Source organism: Ptychodera flava, chromosome 9, assembly GCF_041260155.1.
Source record: "Ptychodera flava strain L36383 chromosome 9, AS_Pfla_20210202, whole genome shotgun sequence".
NCBI lineage: Eukaryota > Metazoa > Hemichordata > Enteropneusta > Ptychoderidae > Ptychodera > Ptychodera flava.
Genome location: NC_091936.1, coordinates 36,158,413 through 36,175,323, shown reverse-complemented (window position 1 = coordinate 36,175,323; position 16,911 = coordinate 36,158,413). Strand labels below are relative to the sequence as shown.

Sequence of the window (16,911 nt, the reverse complement as noted above, 5' to 3'; positions counted from 1 at the left end):
GTCATATTTTTTAATATTGCCGGTAAAGGACCGAAAGGTTAAAGGTCACTGCGGAAAACGAAATGTAAGTTGATCCGGGAAAGCACTTTGACCTCGTCACTTCCCTTGTAAGCGTGGTGCCACATCCCAGTCGCACCATTGTGTTCCTCCAGCAGTTAGAGAAGTCGGAAAGCTTCCTTTCGCGAGAAAGTTTGAAGAATCTATTACATTTTCTCCGAACGTATGATTTTATGTTTGCGAAAGACGTAACTTAATACAGATCTACAACACTGTTCTGTTAATACGACAGGCAGAAAAAGTATGATGCACGCACATGAAATCTATTTTATACTGACATCACGTGTTTCTACCTTTATGAGACAATAACTGTAACTTTGTTAATGTTTTAATCCTGTTGTTCTATAATTCATTATCTTGTTCTTCTCTCTTGAGTTTATTGAATTACGAAGTATTAGCCTCGTCGACACAGTGTACAATTTGTAGTTTTATTGACAATTGAATTCTAGTCCGGACAAAAATTTACTTTAAGAATAACACTGTGCATATATACATACATACCCATGCACTTACGTATATACATACATACATACATACATACAACATACATACATGCATACATACATACATACATACCTACATACATGCATACATACATACATACCCATGCACTTACGTATATACATACATACATACATACATACATACATACATACATACATACATACATACATGCATATATACATACATACATACACACGTGCATACATATACACACACACATATATATATATATATATATATTATATATATATATATATATATATATATATACTAAAGATACACGTTCGCATACACATATACATATAGACATACATGCTCACATAAATACATACATACATACATACATACATACATACATACATACATACATACATACATACATACATACATACATACATACATACATATCTATAAACCAACATAGTACAAAGTATATTGCTGGTTGGGTGGATTATGTATGTGTATGTACACAATTAAAAACGCTCCGTTAGTTGTAATTTTTAAGTATTCTAGTGTTCAACTTCGCAACACAACCTGTAAGCTTATATGATACATGGAACTATCTATGCTCTCATGCACGCCTTGCCCACTCCATGGATCTATAGCTGTATTTACATACAATACATATTAGCATACACATGAAACATCATACACTTTCGCACACCCAGTAGTCCCAAATAATATCATTGAAACAATGGACCACACAGACATATCGTGCAATCAAAATTATAACTTTGGTTTAATGAAACGATCACTTTAAAATGGCATGTGAAGGAATCCAATGAAACTGCCAGGGACGAAAGTGATCACAGGAATAAAGTCTTTTAAATTACACTAATATATAAAGAAATTAAATCTGTACTCGACGCTTTGTGCTTCAGGCCTGTCATCGGATAAATTGTAAGGAAACACTGTCCGATATCAGTGCAAAAGTCCCGTTATATCAAATACTGGTGTAAAACACTTGTATTTGCCGAGCTTCATCGCTTTTTCCCCCGAGGAAACAGGTCTAGATATTCCGCTCTTGGCCTCATCTGCGAATACATTGACCTCCGTGAGGTTTACGGCGTTGAAGACTAATGTCTGAACAAGCGGCCGACTACGATCCAGGTTAAAGGAAACGAGCAAGCACCCGAAGTCTAGTATAGTTTACAGCAGGACGTTACCAGTGCAAATGGGGATTTCCAATGCAGGGGAAGATCAGAATTTGTCATTCGAAAGACTGGTGGGAAAGGGAATCGGATATGGTTGCGACAAAACAGGATGAATTTTGTGAAATTACACACAGAAAGAAATATGTACTATGACCACTGAAAATAACAAATATCAATATTTCACGAAAATGGGATGAAATTTAACATGCAGTTACGTCTATCGATGTGACTATAACAATATCTGACGATACCATAACATAAATTTGCATCTCATGGAAAAACTAAGCACGTGTGACCTTTCTCAGAAAAAAAAGGAACAAGATTTGGCACAAGTTCAACTTGCAACATGGTAGACTCTCCTTGAAAGTCTCATTACACTGCGTTCATTTACGAATGTCTGAATGGTTTTGCGCACCTTCGCTCTGTCGACATAATGAACCTGCAAATATCTCTAGACCCAGATATTGGTTATGGCATTTGACCTCTGCCCTGGCAACAGATGTCATGATCTACTGAAGTGACCAAATCAAGAGATTATGTTCCGAGGACACGATTGACAGAGGCTTACAAAATTATGCAGGTGTAAATCGAAGGCTCCTTCAGTTTAAGCCGGTATGAATTGCAGGGTAAACACTCTAAAACTTTGGAAAAATGAACTTCGAACAATGTATTTTGAATGTCTGAGAAAACAAATGCGGGTGAAACACGATATAGTATGAGGAGAGCAGTACTGAATACTTGAACTGGTCAAGAAACGATAAAAAACCCCGAATGTTGCGAATGAAAATGTTCAGAAAAATAGGACGAACGACAGCTGGTTAAGAAGTGGCGACCCCTTGTCGTCATCATCACAGATGCTTGTATAAGTCCGAAGAGGATAACTTCATGCGTCGTAGTGCAGCCAGATTACGCGTTACATGGCAGCCTCCTCAGCTATATACATCTGAACGAACAAACGAAGCTCACTGCTGTTCATTCGACGACATCGTATCACGTGATACCAAGAACCTAAGTCTTACACAGTTTGAGTCGCGTGAAGAGCAGAGGATAAGGCTCCTTTTTCGTCGGATTCTTCCAGCTTGCGTTCTCACAGACTTGACGATCATGGGTCAAGTGAATGCAGGATGTGATAAGCCCGCCGGTTGCTCAAGTTAGCGTGTGGGTCTCTCACGTTGCCTGTACAAGGTAGAAGAAAGCTCTGTGGGTAGGAGAGAAGAAACAGAAACGAAAAACCTTTTAATATTTTTGAAACTGCAGTTAGATTAAGATTTTCGATGCAAGTGGCTGAGTAAAAGTGGGTGTACACATAGTTCGAAAAATAAACAGAAAACCATTAGTAACTTCAAGTGGCATAGAAGAAAATGCTCCAACAAGAACATGTGAGTTGCGCATGACTAAAATACATGTAAATTGCCACAGTGACCATCGTCAAAAAGTAGCTTTCATTTAAATGAGCAGACGACAATATCTTGCGCGCCTTTTCACAAGCCGATAAGGGCCCGTCATGAGTTTTGTCTACAATGTTTTCAGAACTTTAGTCGGTAGAGGCATTTGGAGGATCTATTTCTGTAATTTCGCAGTCGTGTAATGGGACGAGATGCGAATGTCACGCCAGTGTACCCGTGAGGTTAGACCGTGAAAATTTTTACCCAATTCCTCGGACACACACTTGCTGGTCAAGCCCTTGGGGCCGATAAAGCGAAGGCCAAGGCATTATATTTGTTTATCCCCTTAAAAGCCGAAGACAATTACCTGATAAATATTCCCACTTCAGAGTTAAAGCGGACGTTGTTGTCATCTATGTGTGACATGACAGCCATTTTTATGTGTTATGTGATATGACTGCCAGCGTCCACATTTATTCATTGATGTTATTGCGTTACAGAAATTAGTCAAGGAACGAGTGTTTCGGTAGACACCCCCATTCATCTGAAGTTTGGTTTTCGTCTGAACAACTTTACCCGTCTTATAGAATAATGCTATCGAAATGAGTTAGAGAGTCCCCCAACATTTTTGAGTCAGTTTTGGTCGGTGTTACTGAGCGATAGACTGAAATGATGTTATCAGAAGTTAGCAGCGATGGAAAGAGAGCCAGAGCTGTGTAAATAACCCCGATTAAAGGCTGAATTCGAAGTGAAACGCCCCCTTACAAGTGGCGAGGAGTGGCACTTGAGCTAAGCCTAAGTAAATAATTTATAAAGCAATTACCAGCAAATTTCATAATTTCAATCTCAACGTCGTGTCAATCGACGAGAAACATCAGCCGTCCGTCATTTCTGCTGGCAAACAACATCTCGCGATTGAAACCGAAAACTTTAAATGTTTGCCTTACTTAAACACGAAATGACAGGTTCTCTACATTTTCTGCTGGATGAAAGCAAACCCAGATATCAACGCGGTTGGGTACTAAAAAACCATGACCCGTTAGGTGTGAAGGAAAATATACAAATTTTGTTGTCAAGAACTTTCGGTCTAGGTTTCAGACGGGCAGCCAATAGTGCCGACCCTTCTTTGACAGTGTCAACAAAGAGACCGATTGCTGAGGACCTCGATAAAAATTGGCAAAAGTGACCCTGTGTTTACGTCATCCTTAAAACAAAATGGCATGAAAAATAGCTATTTGTTGGCCACAGTTTATTTCTGGAGCGTGATGGTTTATGTTGCCCTGCTTGTTTGACATATTGGTTGTATATCAAATGCATATACACAAACGACTCACAACAGCTGCTGCGATCAGTCATCGTCACTACCAGCTTGACTGTAAACGGGTTGTCAAGATTGCGGCGGGGCGGCATACACATTTACCGAATGTCTTCTTTAGAACTTAAAGTTGTAACTGTCGTCTCTCATATTGTGCATATACATTTGGTACATATTTTGACACCGTTTTTGTCCGAATTTTAAAAAAGAGTTGATTTGACAACGAGCACGTTGAACGGTGACGATGGCGGAAGATTGGAAGCCAGACGACATAACGATGGAAGATGATTTGGCGCGAAACTTTTCGCCAAGACATACTCAAGCAGTCTGCAGTTATGTTCACTAACCGTGAACGATACAATCCGACGTTGGCGTCGAAAACTAACGAGTTATTTTATGTATAGTATGAATTTTATATCCTGAAATTCCGCTGAATTAGGGGAAAGTCACTCTGAAGGAACTTGAATATCACCGGAAGCATTTTTCTTTAAGAGGGCGAGGGGGGGACATAAAAATAAAACCAAACTAAATTTCAGAGCCACATCACGAACAGTTTCAGAGTATCAAAAATGTAGAGACCAACTCCCTTGAGCTACCTATGTTTTGTCGTCAAACTCAATTTTCTTACGCATTTTTGGCACAGTTGGAAGTCTGACAAGGTGATGGAAGTTATAGACGACGGACTGTAAGGTATTTTTGAAACTGGGAATACCCCCGGTGGTGTAATGAAAGCATGGCGCCATTTTGTCTGGCAGCAATGACCATTTCTGGCTGACGTCTTTGCCAACTGAAGCCTCGGTTCTTCTCAGAGCCTCGAAATGTTAATGAATAAACAAGTTAACACGCAGGAACGCTAAACTCTGAAAACAGCGCACTGAACAGATTATCAACCTGTTAGCTGGCCATCTGATGATTCAGCGGTCAAGTGATATGACTACCGACTGGGCACAGAGATGTGATAAGTTACAAGGCAAGGAACCATTTGGCCGATCTGCTGAACAATGTGCAGGCATGTGAGGGTGTCCGGTTTTTTGGATCTGTGACACTACGCAGGGCAGTTCTCATGTCATCAGTGATCAAGTTACTAGAAACCAGAATATTGATTATAAAGCCTAAATTGTCTGGAGGTTTACTCATTTTTTTTAAATGAAGGTTGGCGACCAAGCTTCTGAGTGACCTAGCCTCGATGGAAACAACTCGTAAATCTACATAGGAGAACTGCGAACTACTCGTTGCGCGAAGTTTGTGAATCACTCTCGCTCCCTTTTCTAGCTTTCTCTCTCTTGAGCAGGACAACCCGCGGCAAAGTCGGTTGGCTCACGCTGCCGACAAGGGTTTTGACTGGCAGCCAGCTCTCGAAAGTAAGGAAATTGGACAGGACAGGTTGCTGTAGCCGCCAACTAATGAAGAAGTATCAATGTTTATGAAGTCGACAACGGCGCCGGTTTCCCGGGTAGAGAGATCGAGGCGGGGCGACACTGTCCCGGTTTTAGGTTACGATATTTCGCGTGGAGTCGTTCTCTCGTGGCTGTACGGAAGCCAGGCAGCCGTAAACAACAGTGGGCAGTTCTGAAAATGCGGTGATAAGTTTCGTTCACAGAGTGACCGTGGCTTGAGGTTATTATTCGCAGAAGAACCCGTTTGACTGCCATCACCTTTTAACCCAACGGTTAATAAAACAGATTAACTCCTTTTAGATTTGAAATCCCCCTGTATTTAGCGGCACGCCGTTGCTAACTGTCCAAACATACTTGTACAGGTTGTGTCAAAGTGCTACGCCGGACACTATTTGGACACCCTGTTTTGTAAATATGCCAATTGTCTAATAGTCTTTGACACAGATCACTAACAGGAAAAAAGAAATTTTTGGTGACATGTTTGCCGTACCTGAGATAAGAGGGAATGATGGGCGACAAGTCTTGGTGTTATCGGTGCGAGTTGCCATGGCTGGTCATGTTCCACGCTCCTTCCATCCTCCAAACGGAGAAAGCGTAACTGAGTCTTTCGTGAGCGACATAACTACAGCTGGCTGGCATGTTCAGCCTGGTGTCCACCTCATCGCTCCTCAACACTTGGAACAAAAAGTCAATGTACCTCGACGCTAGCTTGAGCGTCTGAATTTTGCTAAGTTTGTCCGATGGCAGTGTTGGAATGATCTTCCTCAGAGCAGAGAAGGCTTCGTTCAGCGACTGGGTGCGCTGTCTCTCGCGCACGTTGGCCATACACCGTTGGTTCTGGAGTTCTTCGAAGGACTGCGGCGGCACATGCTTTCTCCGCAGCTTGCCGCCCCCGTCCCCTCCGTCCGCGCCCGATTTCCTATACCGTCGCTTTCTGGGATGGTGACTTCCTTTCTCTTTATAGTAGTCGGCGTTGTCTTCGCTGTAGAGATCATGCGGCAGCGGTGAAGTGTTCAAGCTGCCGCTGAAGCTGCTGTCGCTATCCTCCATGGACTGCTGGTGCTGGTGCATCGCTTGAATCACATCCATGATTAATCTCGACCCTATGACAGACAACGCGCACACGACCAGAAAAAGGATGGGTCCTCGGTGCTTCGTTCGAAGATGTACGCTCACCTAACTGATGCAACTCTTGCAGTTCAGTCTTATTTGAACTGTCGACGATAAGTGTAACATAAGACTCCTTCACTATTGTTCTGGGAGTGACCACGCGCTGGTAGCCTCCGTCCACATGCCAATCACACATGTATTAGCTGTTCCACCAGTCGGCAGTCACCATACCAAAATTATCAGTCACCAGACCGGTGGTGAAGTCCCGCAAATAGAATTAAACGCTGTTGAGTATTTGGGATACTGCTTGTTCGATGACGTCTTGAAACTTCGATTGGTAGAGAATTTCGATCTGTAGCGCACCTAAAATGTTAAAACAAATGTTTACCCAAGTTACAGGCCAATATTGGGGAAACCACCGATTTGCACCTGTGTCTTTGTATACAGATGCATTCCTTCATAGTATAGGGAACTCTCAAATCTTTAAATCAGCCTAAAACTTACTGTATGCCTTGAAAATACGAGAAAATAGCACTGACAATGGATATATCTTCTCGAAAATACATTTTGGAGCAGCAACCGACAGATAGTGTTAATCATATCAACGGAGGGGGTATGTAAAATAAAATGGACGGCAATATGTGGGCATGCTCTGTCAGCTTATTGAGATTTGGATCTCTGTGTAAAGCAATATCATAACAAACGGTCCATCAATCACAAGAGCTCATACAATGAAACCGCGTTCTCGGACCAATGAATAAAAATCTTGTATTGGCCAAAAGTAAAGCAATACAGGGTGGAATACAAGGACAAATAGGGAAAAAGCTTGGTAACACAAAATTTTTGTCGAATTTTTCACGCGATGCCGACACAAAGTCAATCGTTTCACAGACCCCTTATCTTGAAAATTGCACTGAACAACTTCAGGAGGTGACAGACTACAACTTCCTTTCGAACAATTGGCAAAGTCTACTCACAAATGATTCACGACGATCACAGTCATCCCCATAAATACTGTGCGAGAAAAGGGTCAACGTGTAACGTATTTGAGATATACACGTTTGTTGCTCATCAAATGGACACATTTTGGAAAGACCATTGAATATAAAACTACTACCATTGAATACAAAACTACTCAAGCATAAAATATAAAAAAATTGACAGAAATTATGCACGGTAGTAAAATGTAGATAAAAAATTGAAGGATTACATTCATGACCTTCAGTTCCTTGTGCGACTACTGTGTGAAGGTAGGTTTTAGAATCTGAAAGGGCACGTATAGGCCAAAAGTCTGCCCATATTAAAGAAAAAGTTATATTCACCGCGCTAATAGAGTGAAAACTATACACGATAGACGTTTAGAGTCCCTGTAACATTCAGTAACATTCAGCGATATGATGCATCTCCCCTCGTTGTCCATGTACTTGTTTGGCTCTCAACTTCGTATGTCCAACGATCCAATGTTCTCGACGCGGGAAATTCACGACATGACCCCACCCTAATGAACTTGATAAAACGTACAAAATTATCATCGGGGAAAAATGCCACCAAAATATTTTAGCGAAATAAACTAATTTTGCCGCCAAAGTTTTACAAGTAGGAAGATAAGGAAAAAACCACATTAAACATGTCATGAACAGGTAAGGTAAAACTTGAAAAAAGTTCAAATCGCCTGATAAGTGTTTTTAGCGGTCTATGTGGCGCCTGCCGACTTAGTAAACGATAAGGCAGCTTGATTTATATTTTCACGGAGTCGGTATTCGTGGTTACGTTCAGCTTTTGACTGGTATTTCCGGAGTTCTGAGGCGACAGACAATCTGTCGGAGAGTACGAATTCTAGGACAAGGTGAATTCTAGTAAGGGAATGATTGGTCTCCAGAAAAGTCAGTCAGAACTTGAAATCAGAATAGATCAAGGTAGTAATAGAATAGATCGTACTAGTAAAACCTACAAACGACGTGTTTCCAAATCAATAATATTCATGTATTGGATTATAAGAAAATAAGGGCTTTTTTAACTATTATCGATTATTACTTTTGATCTCGGGTCTGCATGCAGTTTGCGGGGTTCTTTTGAGGTCTAAGCTCATACAGGTTTGTGTTTGTCACATTATAGTGAGATTCAGCCTCGTTTTCGAAGTCGACGTTGTCTGACTGATTGACGTTCCTCCTTCCATTCTGTTTCCAAAGTCATCCGCGTACATAACGAACAAAAATCCGCAAAATGCATTGGTAGTCTGCTACACACCGGCCACGATCTTTTTTAATCACACTTTTGAGCTAACTCAATGAAACATCTCCCAATATTTGTTCTCTGTTGCAGATCAAACATCTACTTTCTAGAATGCAAATTCATCTGACTACCTTTACTTGTTGAAATGTACCTGATCAAAATCTCGCAGAATGAACCGGTTTTTTCGGAGAAACATTAACCATTGTTCATTGAAACTCAAACTAAACCGTTGATTACGTCATTTCGATGCAGGTGTGGAAACCGGAAACTAAATAATAATTTCGTGCATTAGACGTCCACTTTTTTTAAACGCAAAGATTCGCCGGAAAATTCTATCCTGAGTGGGCTTCAACCCTATTGATCTTATGAGCTAAAATCCGAGCCACAGCGTGAGCGATCTATTGAATGCCTGTTTCTCCCTGGTAGGGCGAGCTTTGTACTTGGCAATGATTAACGTTTGGCTTCGAAGCCAGCATAATCTTGACCGTGACGTTTTTTTGAACAGACACGAAAGAAATGCCATGGTTTAATATTCGCGAAAAAAGACAAAAGTTGCTGTCATTTCGATTCGTTTGTTGGTTTTATAAAATGTCTGTGCGGTTGCGGTAGCCAAATGACGCGTGTTGATACAAGTCAAAAATATGTCGTTTTATCCGGAAACGACAAATCTTTGGATAAACAGTCACCATCCTCCATATACAACGGTCGTTATTTTGTCCAGTAATGTTGTTTGTCTTGTTTTGACATCGCTAGATTTTCTCTCCGGGACTAATCAAGCCGAAACACTCAGGGACAATCCAGCCACTATTTTGTATATGCACCAAAAATCCGCCCGCAGGAAATCCCGTATTGATCAAAGTTTAAAAAAAAGGAAGTAAAAGTTGACAGGAGCCCTGGCCGGCCGTACTGTCGTCTGTTGTTTTAAGAACAACGGTTTTATGTGAATAACTTATCTTCCGTCGCATAATCATCCTTAATTGACGATTTAACTTGCAGCTCGAATAATTGCCATTTGTTTAACTTTTTTACACTCAACACCACGTGACCCTTTACTACGCTCTGCCTACTCCATTTCATAGAAGTCTGTGTGTCAGGTGTCAAAAATCAAGTATTTGAACAAGACAGAAGTTGTTTTAATCCATTTTTCAGTTGCATCAATAATTTGAAATGATCAGTGCTCGAAAACGGAAGACTTTGTTTTCTTACGATACTGAGTAAATAAAGAAGATCAAATCAAATGTTTGGCTGCGGCTTGAACCATTTTAAATATTGGCATAGTCAGTTTGGTTTCTTCCGTGGATCTCTATAGCATTTATTTTTAACCTACACAATTTACATTTTTTATTAGTTTGAGGTGTTTAGGGTTTTGAATTGAAATCGAAAAGAGAAAATTTAATTTATCTGAATCGTGTCGATAAGGTATGCAGTGTTTCAGTGTTAACGCATCCCAGGAAATTTTCTTTATGTAACAATCTGAGTACCTGCTGACAACGCAACTGATGTGTCAACCATTAGACCTAAATTAATTCCACTGCAGGCAAACGTATGTTCGATGTATTTCGACTCAGAGAACAAGCGAGTTTTCAGCGTACAGCGATAATGTTATAAGGGTAACCACGGTCTTTTCTCAAGTACAGCCAAAATTTTGTGGAACTATCCTTTCTTTGCCGTACGTGTTCTGCTCGGGTACCTCAGGTGTGATGTCAGCTGCGAACAAGTCGATATAACTCGGAAATGCAAGCATCGGCTTACTCTTAGGCCGATGTTAACTCAACACAGCACAGAACTTAGCCCCTTTCTCGAGAAAACACTCATCTTACATTATTTTCTCCGTCTCACTTCCCCCATCCTCGCTGTCGTAACGCGGAGACCAGCTTCGATGTGGAACTAATCTGCAGGGCCCTACCTTTGGCAATCGACCGCGAGGAAACAGTGACACGTCACATGGTGACGGTGACGCGCAAAACGGGAGACACCGGATGATATAGCCCGTTTAATTAGAGTGGGGCAATCCTTCTCACATTCAAGTGGGATTTCAACCCTTTATAACGACATTCAAAAATTAAGTTGAAACGTAAGCCAGGGAAAAATCCCTAATCGGGGTGGAGCGCAGTAAGTAAAGCGTAATGGCTTTCGCAGGTGGCTCAATGGGCCTGGCCTCATCCAAAATTTGATATTCTCACGGAATACGGCGAATGGCAAGACCATTGAAATACCTTGATATTGACCTTAGCTTGTCGTTGACTTCTATCAGATGATGACTCACTGCCAAATCCGTCTAAAGTCGCTATTACTTGGCAGTGTGCATTTCAAGTTCACGTACGCATGCACAATGATTCTGAGTGTGGCCTTTCGGGGGGGGGGAAGCTCCTCAAACCTCTGTGCCAAATTTGAGTTCAACGAACTCATGACATCGCACATGATTGCGTACGGCAGCATAGTTTTTCATGTGGACAACGATTTGGAAATATATTTCTCTGTACAACCGCATGCCCCTATATTTGTATTTTTCGGAAGCTCAAGTTCAAACATATTAATCCATCTCAAATTGACTTTGTGTGTAGACTAAACATGTCCAACATATCCGCTATTGGATGAGAGTGTACACAGACATGCACATACGGCCCTTGTCAAAGGCTGTGAAGCAGTCCAGTCCCTATCGTTTTCATGACACATGTATTCAGCAGTTGCCTATCGAAAAGCCTTCCGTCATTGTTACGACTGACAGACACCGAAGTGGTCCACACACTTGGGGCAAAATATACATAGAAATTCAAGCATTCTTATCCCCTTCGCTTTATATTTATATATCCTTCAAAAAGAGCCACGCAGGTAAGAACCGACTGCATACCTTCACTCGACCGATGGACATTGATTGGCATGACAACCAAAGAGAGTGAAATATTGCGCCCCCGTGCTTCTCGGCTGTTAGTGCTCTATCGGTTGTGAGATTATTGTAGGGGCTGTTAAAAGATTGTTCTGAACGAGGACGCCTTTGTTGGAATTAACCTGTGCTGTCCAACTCGAGAAAGGTCAAGAACCGAGCCTTAACTGTCGTGAAAATGTCGCGTGAAATGAATAGCTTTTTTCCGCCACTACTGCACCAATCCCTGTGAACCCATCTTTCTCGTGACAATCGTTCATTTCAAACAGCCCGGCCGAATCCCATACAGATGGAGGGGCGGGGCGGGGTTTCTATTTATTCCACAGATAAACATGTTCCATTTTTGAACAGTTCAAGTTCCGCTGTCATGAGCTAGCATGTTTCCATGTAACGTAAAGATGTCGGGACGCAAACCTCACCTTTTTTCTAGTTGTTAATGCATTGAGTCCATGAAGGCCGCAATGGGAAGAAGCCAAGACAGTGATATTGATTCACCGATTCAAACTCTAGTATAATATCAAAAGTTCCCTTCAAATATCTGTAAATCTCTGATCTGTGGACCTTCACATGTCGATGACTTTCATAGTAAAATAGGCATTTTGGATGTGTACTTTCTGCAGATTTTGCGTGTAAGTGTTCATCTTGACACTGACCCACACTCTTGCGATTTTTTAGGCCCATGCATTTTGGAATAGTAAACCAACTATAGGCATTTTGGTCGAGTGACATATACTATACGTCTTACGATTTTTGCTCATATTTTGTGACACTTTAATTTGCGACCAATCTGTTGTGTGGCACAAAAAACCACGCAGGAATTTTTCGGTCGAACTAACTGTGTGCATTTTTTGCAGTTTTGACTACTTCCACGCCTGGTGGAATTTTGAGAATGTAGGCATCTTTGGTCTTGACTGGTCATCGCGATATAAGTTAGTCTTTGCATTGTTTGATACATATCTTGGTTTGTCAGAAATATGAGAGAGAGAGAGAGAGAGAGAGAGAGAGAGAGAGAGAGAGAGAGAGAGAGAGGAGAGAGATCACCCAATTAGTCTATTGAACTGGCACAGATAAAGATGGTTTCTGTGTAAAAGGTTCAAAAATAATTCAATTTGTCTTCATGTTTGGAGTAAAAACAATCACTGTCCGGGGAGTCAATTCTGCGAATGTTTTAAAAATGCACCCATATAACCGGTATAAAACATCTGTTAAAATTGTCCATTCATCTTAGCCTCAGTTAATCACGTAGCAGTGAGGTGCACTGAGGGGTTCGCCGTTCCTGTTTCAGAGGTATCGCCATCATTGGTTATGAGAAGTTAAAGTATAATCATTTCTGAAAGGCGTTTGTTATATCGTCGCAACGAGATCGGTTGAAATACTGGGGAAAAAATGAATGGATTTCTCCCTGTCATAATTCATTAGGCAGTATTACATCGGTTCAAATTTGTCAAGGCGGGTTGAATTGCACAACGGTGAAATATTGACTCTCTTGTAGGAGATACCTGAAAACGTATACTATAATTTGATATCATACACGAAATATGAGCTTTCATTGTTTGATTGAAATCGCCGATTATCCGATTATAATGAAAGCAACGCCTTTCTAATTGATCAAATCGTCAGTAAACGTTCCATTTCCAAGAAGGCACTAAGTCAGATAGGAAATCCTCGAGCCATTTTAATCATACGCTTCCCTACTTTCAGATTGTTTGACATCGGAATGATAGGCATTACTCACTTCAAATGAGACTCATTCTCCAGATCATAATTTTTGAAAGAAGTATGAAATTTTGCAAAATCATTATTGAGTTTTGAATATCATCCCAGAGATGAATGTTCTAGCTTGTGCCGGGTCGATTTCACTGTCGGGGACCCCTTTCCATTACGATTAACCGCCGAGGCCTGGACCATATCAGCGGCGTGACATGATTGGCGTTTTGTTTCTTTTCTTTAGCACGTAAATTAGCAGACAAGCCGGCGTCAGTACGTGCCGAAGCGACGCATATCCCGCTAAGCTTTCACCCAGGTCCAATTTCCACCCTCGCTTGACTGCAATCACGGCCAATTTGTAAATAAACAAATGGTGGGTGTTCCCGGCCCGGGGCACACGGTATCTTTCCGTTTGACCGCTCCTTTTATTTACCGGTCGATTCGTCTTTTTATTTATCTACGGGAATGGTGATAATGGTTTTACCAGAGCCTCCTCGCTTCATTTTTGTGAGATAGGGTCCGTGACATCTCGTGATGGTATTATAAGTTTTCGTTTGGATGGAAAATTGTTCTGATACAAGAACCAGAGTTCCTTTTGGTTCGCACGACCCCTGATATGCTAAACATCGAAATCTTGTGTTTGGGATAAGTCAAAGCCCCATGCATATAATGGATTGTTCTAAAGTGGGATAAAGATGTGAGTTGGCTTGGGAGTCGGCCTACATTAAAAAGATGAGTCCGCCTACAGTTTGAGTGTTCACACATTTAAAGTTTTCAACGAAAAGAGAATCGAAAGAAAAAAAAAGTGCCACAAACTTTAAATACCGTATGGTTTTCCATAGCAACGCCGATGTACCATATGAAATACCTACAAAGATGTACTTTCACATACACTCGGAAATATTTCAAAAGACTAGGGCAGGCAGAAAGACAGAGGATGTGTGTTGAGACTGAGAGGCAGAGAGACAGAGGCACAGACAGACACAGATTAAGGAGAGCGACTTTCATAGAAATACGAGTAGCCATACCGATGCACGAGCACAGGAGACTCATCGTATTTTATCTCGTCTCATATCTAATTGACAAGCGCTGACTCAGTTTCCCGAAGTTGTACTTATTGTACAGAAAGTCCGTGGGCGAGCTGTAGTTGAAATATTTTCTCTGTTGGTGGTGGTATATTCTGCAGTAGGGCGTGACAATGGTAAACACAGAACTGCGCGCCCTCTTCACCGCGGAAGAAATTTCTGGAAGCACTGGGCAGCCATGGAGCAGATAGTATCTACCTAATCCGCAATGAAACGTCAAGTTTGCGTTTCCCAGGTGTCTTCCAATGTGAGGTCACATGAACTTTGATTTGACAAGTGATTGACAATACTCATAAGACGGGGATAACAAGAATTCCCAAAGTACCAGAAAAAAAATTTACATCAGGAAAATAGGTGTAACTTTTGATAATAGTTTTGTTGATTTTATTCTGGAAAGTAAGTACATTAATCTCCGTTTCTCCCTAAAGTATGTTGAAATACACAGTGTCAGTCTTGCAAACACTACAAGACGTGTACGATACGCAATTTCATAGTTGTCGACAAATGAATAATTATCTCGACTGAAAAGTCAGACATCAGCAGTGATGTTGTACACTACACATAAAATAGTCTGTGTTCACTGAGTACGAGTTGATCACCGGGACAATTCGACAGGATGGAAGATGTATTTCTCAAACGGTTAAAAAGCCCGGAAAAAGTATTAGAATTAAAACGAATTGACCTTAGTAAAATCTTCAATATTTCAAAGCAAAAAGCACCGCTACATTTTACATCATCAACACTTTCACATTTTCCATTTCTTATTTGTTTTTTATCCAAAAATTACAAGATTCCAAAGTGAATTTTATCTTTCAAAGTTTGCAAGATAATCTGAAAATTCCAAATCACCATCACCCTATAAAAATGACAGCTTCATACATATGAGTTGAGTTTAACGAACAGAGATTTTCTCTATGCCGTAATCACAGTGTGAACACAGTGTATGACATGGTCTTCTTGTGGCCTTTTGCTGTGGTTATTAAGCAGTATTGAATGTAATCTCGACAGTAGCACAAACACGTTGCTGCTGTTGCTGCTGTTTGTTGTTGTTGTTGTTGTTGTTGTTGTTGTTGTTGCTGTTATCAAGCTTCAAACAGTTTGGTTTGATCCAGTTTTTCAATACACCAGCGCTATTTCAATCACGGTTCATTTTCACAAAATGTCCAAAGTGTGTTTGGATATCGCATTTCAGTGTTGCACACTGGGGATAAACTGGTCGCCCTAAGGGTTCTGAAAACGCGCTTTTGGGACAGACCTTCTCAGCCGTAGAAAGACAATTGAAATATATCCGCACTTTGCTGAGTTGATACTAATAGAGGGGCTTAACTCTCGTAACATCACAAGAAACTTATTCTTGCAAGTTCTCTTCGTTGAGTCAACACTGGACACCCGGGCGGAGATTTTAAGTGCCCCACAATGGTAAACCACAGCCCCTAAGGCTCACCTGGAGGACCGTTTGCTAAACTAACCCTGAACGTTTTCGATGTCCCGTGCTCGTACGTTCCAACGAGAGAAAGCTCCGAAGGGGAACAATGAAAACTAGTTCAAACTTTTCCAAGCGAAGTTATATAAAAATTATTACACGTTTATTCATTGCTAAACTATGTCGGCCGTCACTGTACAGTTGGAGTCTTACACTACAACAATACTCGTATATCTAGTAGTTGAATGTAGGCTATTATGTCAAGTTTTAATTCAGAAAAATTAATTAGAGAAACCAAAATCAAAAGGTAATCGCGTCAAAAGAGCGAATAAGTGTTTACAGGCAATGGAACTAGAAACTGAGTACGATCTGTTCACTCTGGCATCCACTTCCGGCAAAGGAATACGGAACCGGAAGTGAGGTAACAAAACCTTCTGAGGGTAATACCTTTCAATAACTTCCGTCAAGACGTTTACCAAGTTTTCGGAAGAGAATCTCGACTGTTTCGAAATACGGTCTCGTCACAACGATTGTAAGGCAACTATTCAAAAATATTACAGTGCTGTCTTGACATGTAAAACTTTAGCAACTTGGTATGGCCAAATTTGGAATTTTGATAAGTTACGAACAATTTTTAAACAAATCGATATGTTTCTGC

The 16,911-nt window shown here is 41.0% G+C and overlaps 1 protein-coding gene across 3 annotated transcripts in view; it reads right to left on the bottom strand.

Annotated features, from left to right (window-relative positions):
- Positions 1 to 1,271: 1,271 nt before the first annotated feature.
- The window catches only part of LOC139140849 (twist-related protein 2-like), a 59,699-nt gene continuing 44,059 nt past the window's right edge, over positions 1,272 to 16,911 (bottom strand). For all 3 annotated transcript variants that reach the window (XM_070710298.1, XM_070710299.1, XM_070710300.1), the window contains 2 exons: positions 6,303 to 7,285; positions 1,272 to 2,913 (listed from right to left, as the gene is read on the bottom strand). In XM_070710298.1, the coding sequence (XP_070566399.1) occupies positions 6,341 to 6,901 (561 nt within the window). In that variant the 5' untranslated portion in view covers positions 6,902 to 7,285 and the 3' untranslated portion in view covers positions 1,272 to 2,913; positions 6,303 to 6,340. The remainder of the gene's footprint in view (positions 2,914 to 6,302; positions 7,286 to 16,911) is intronic.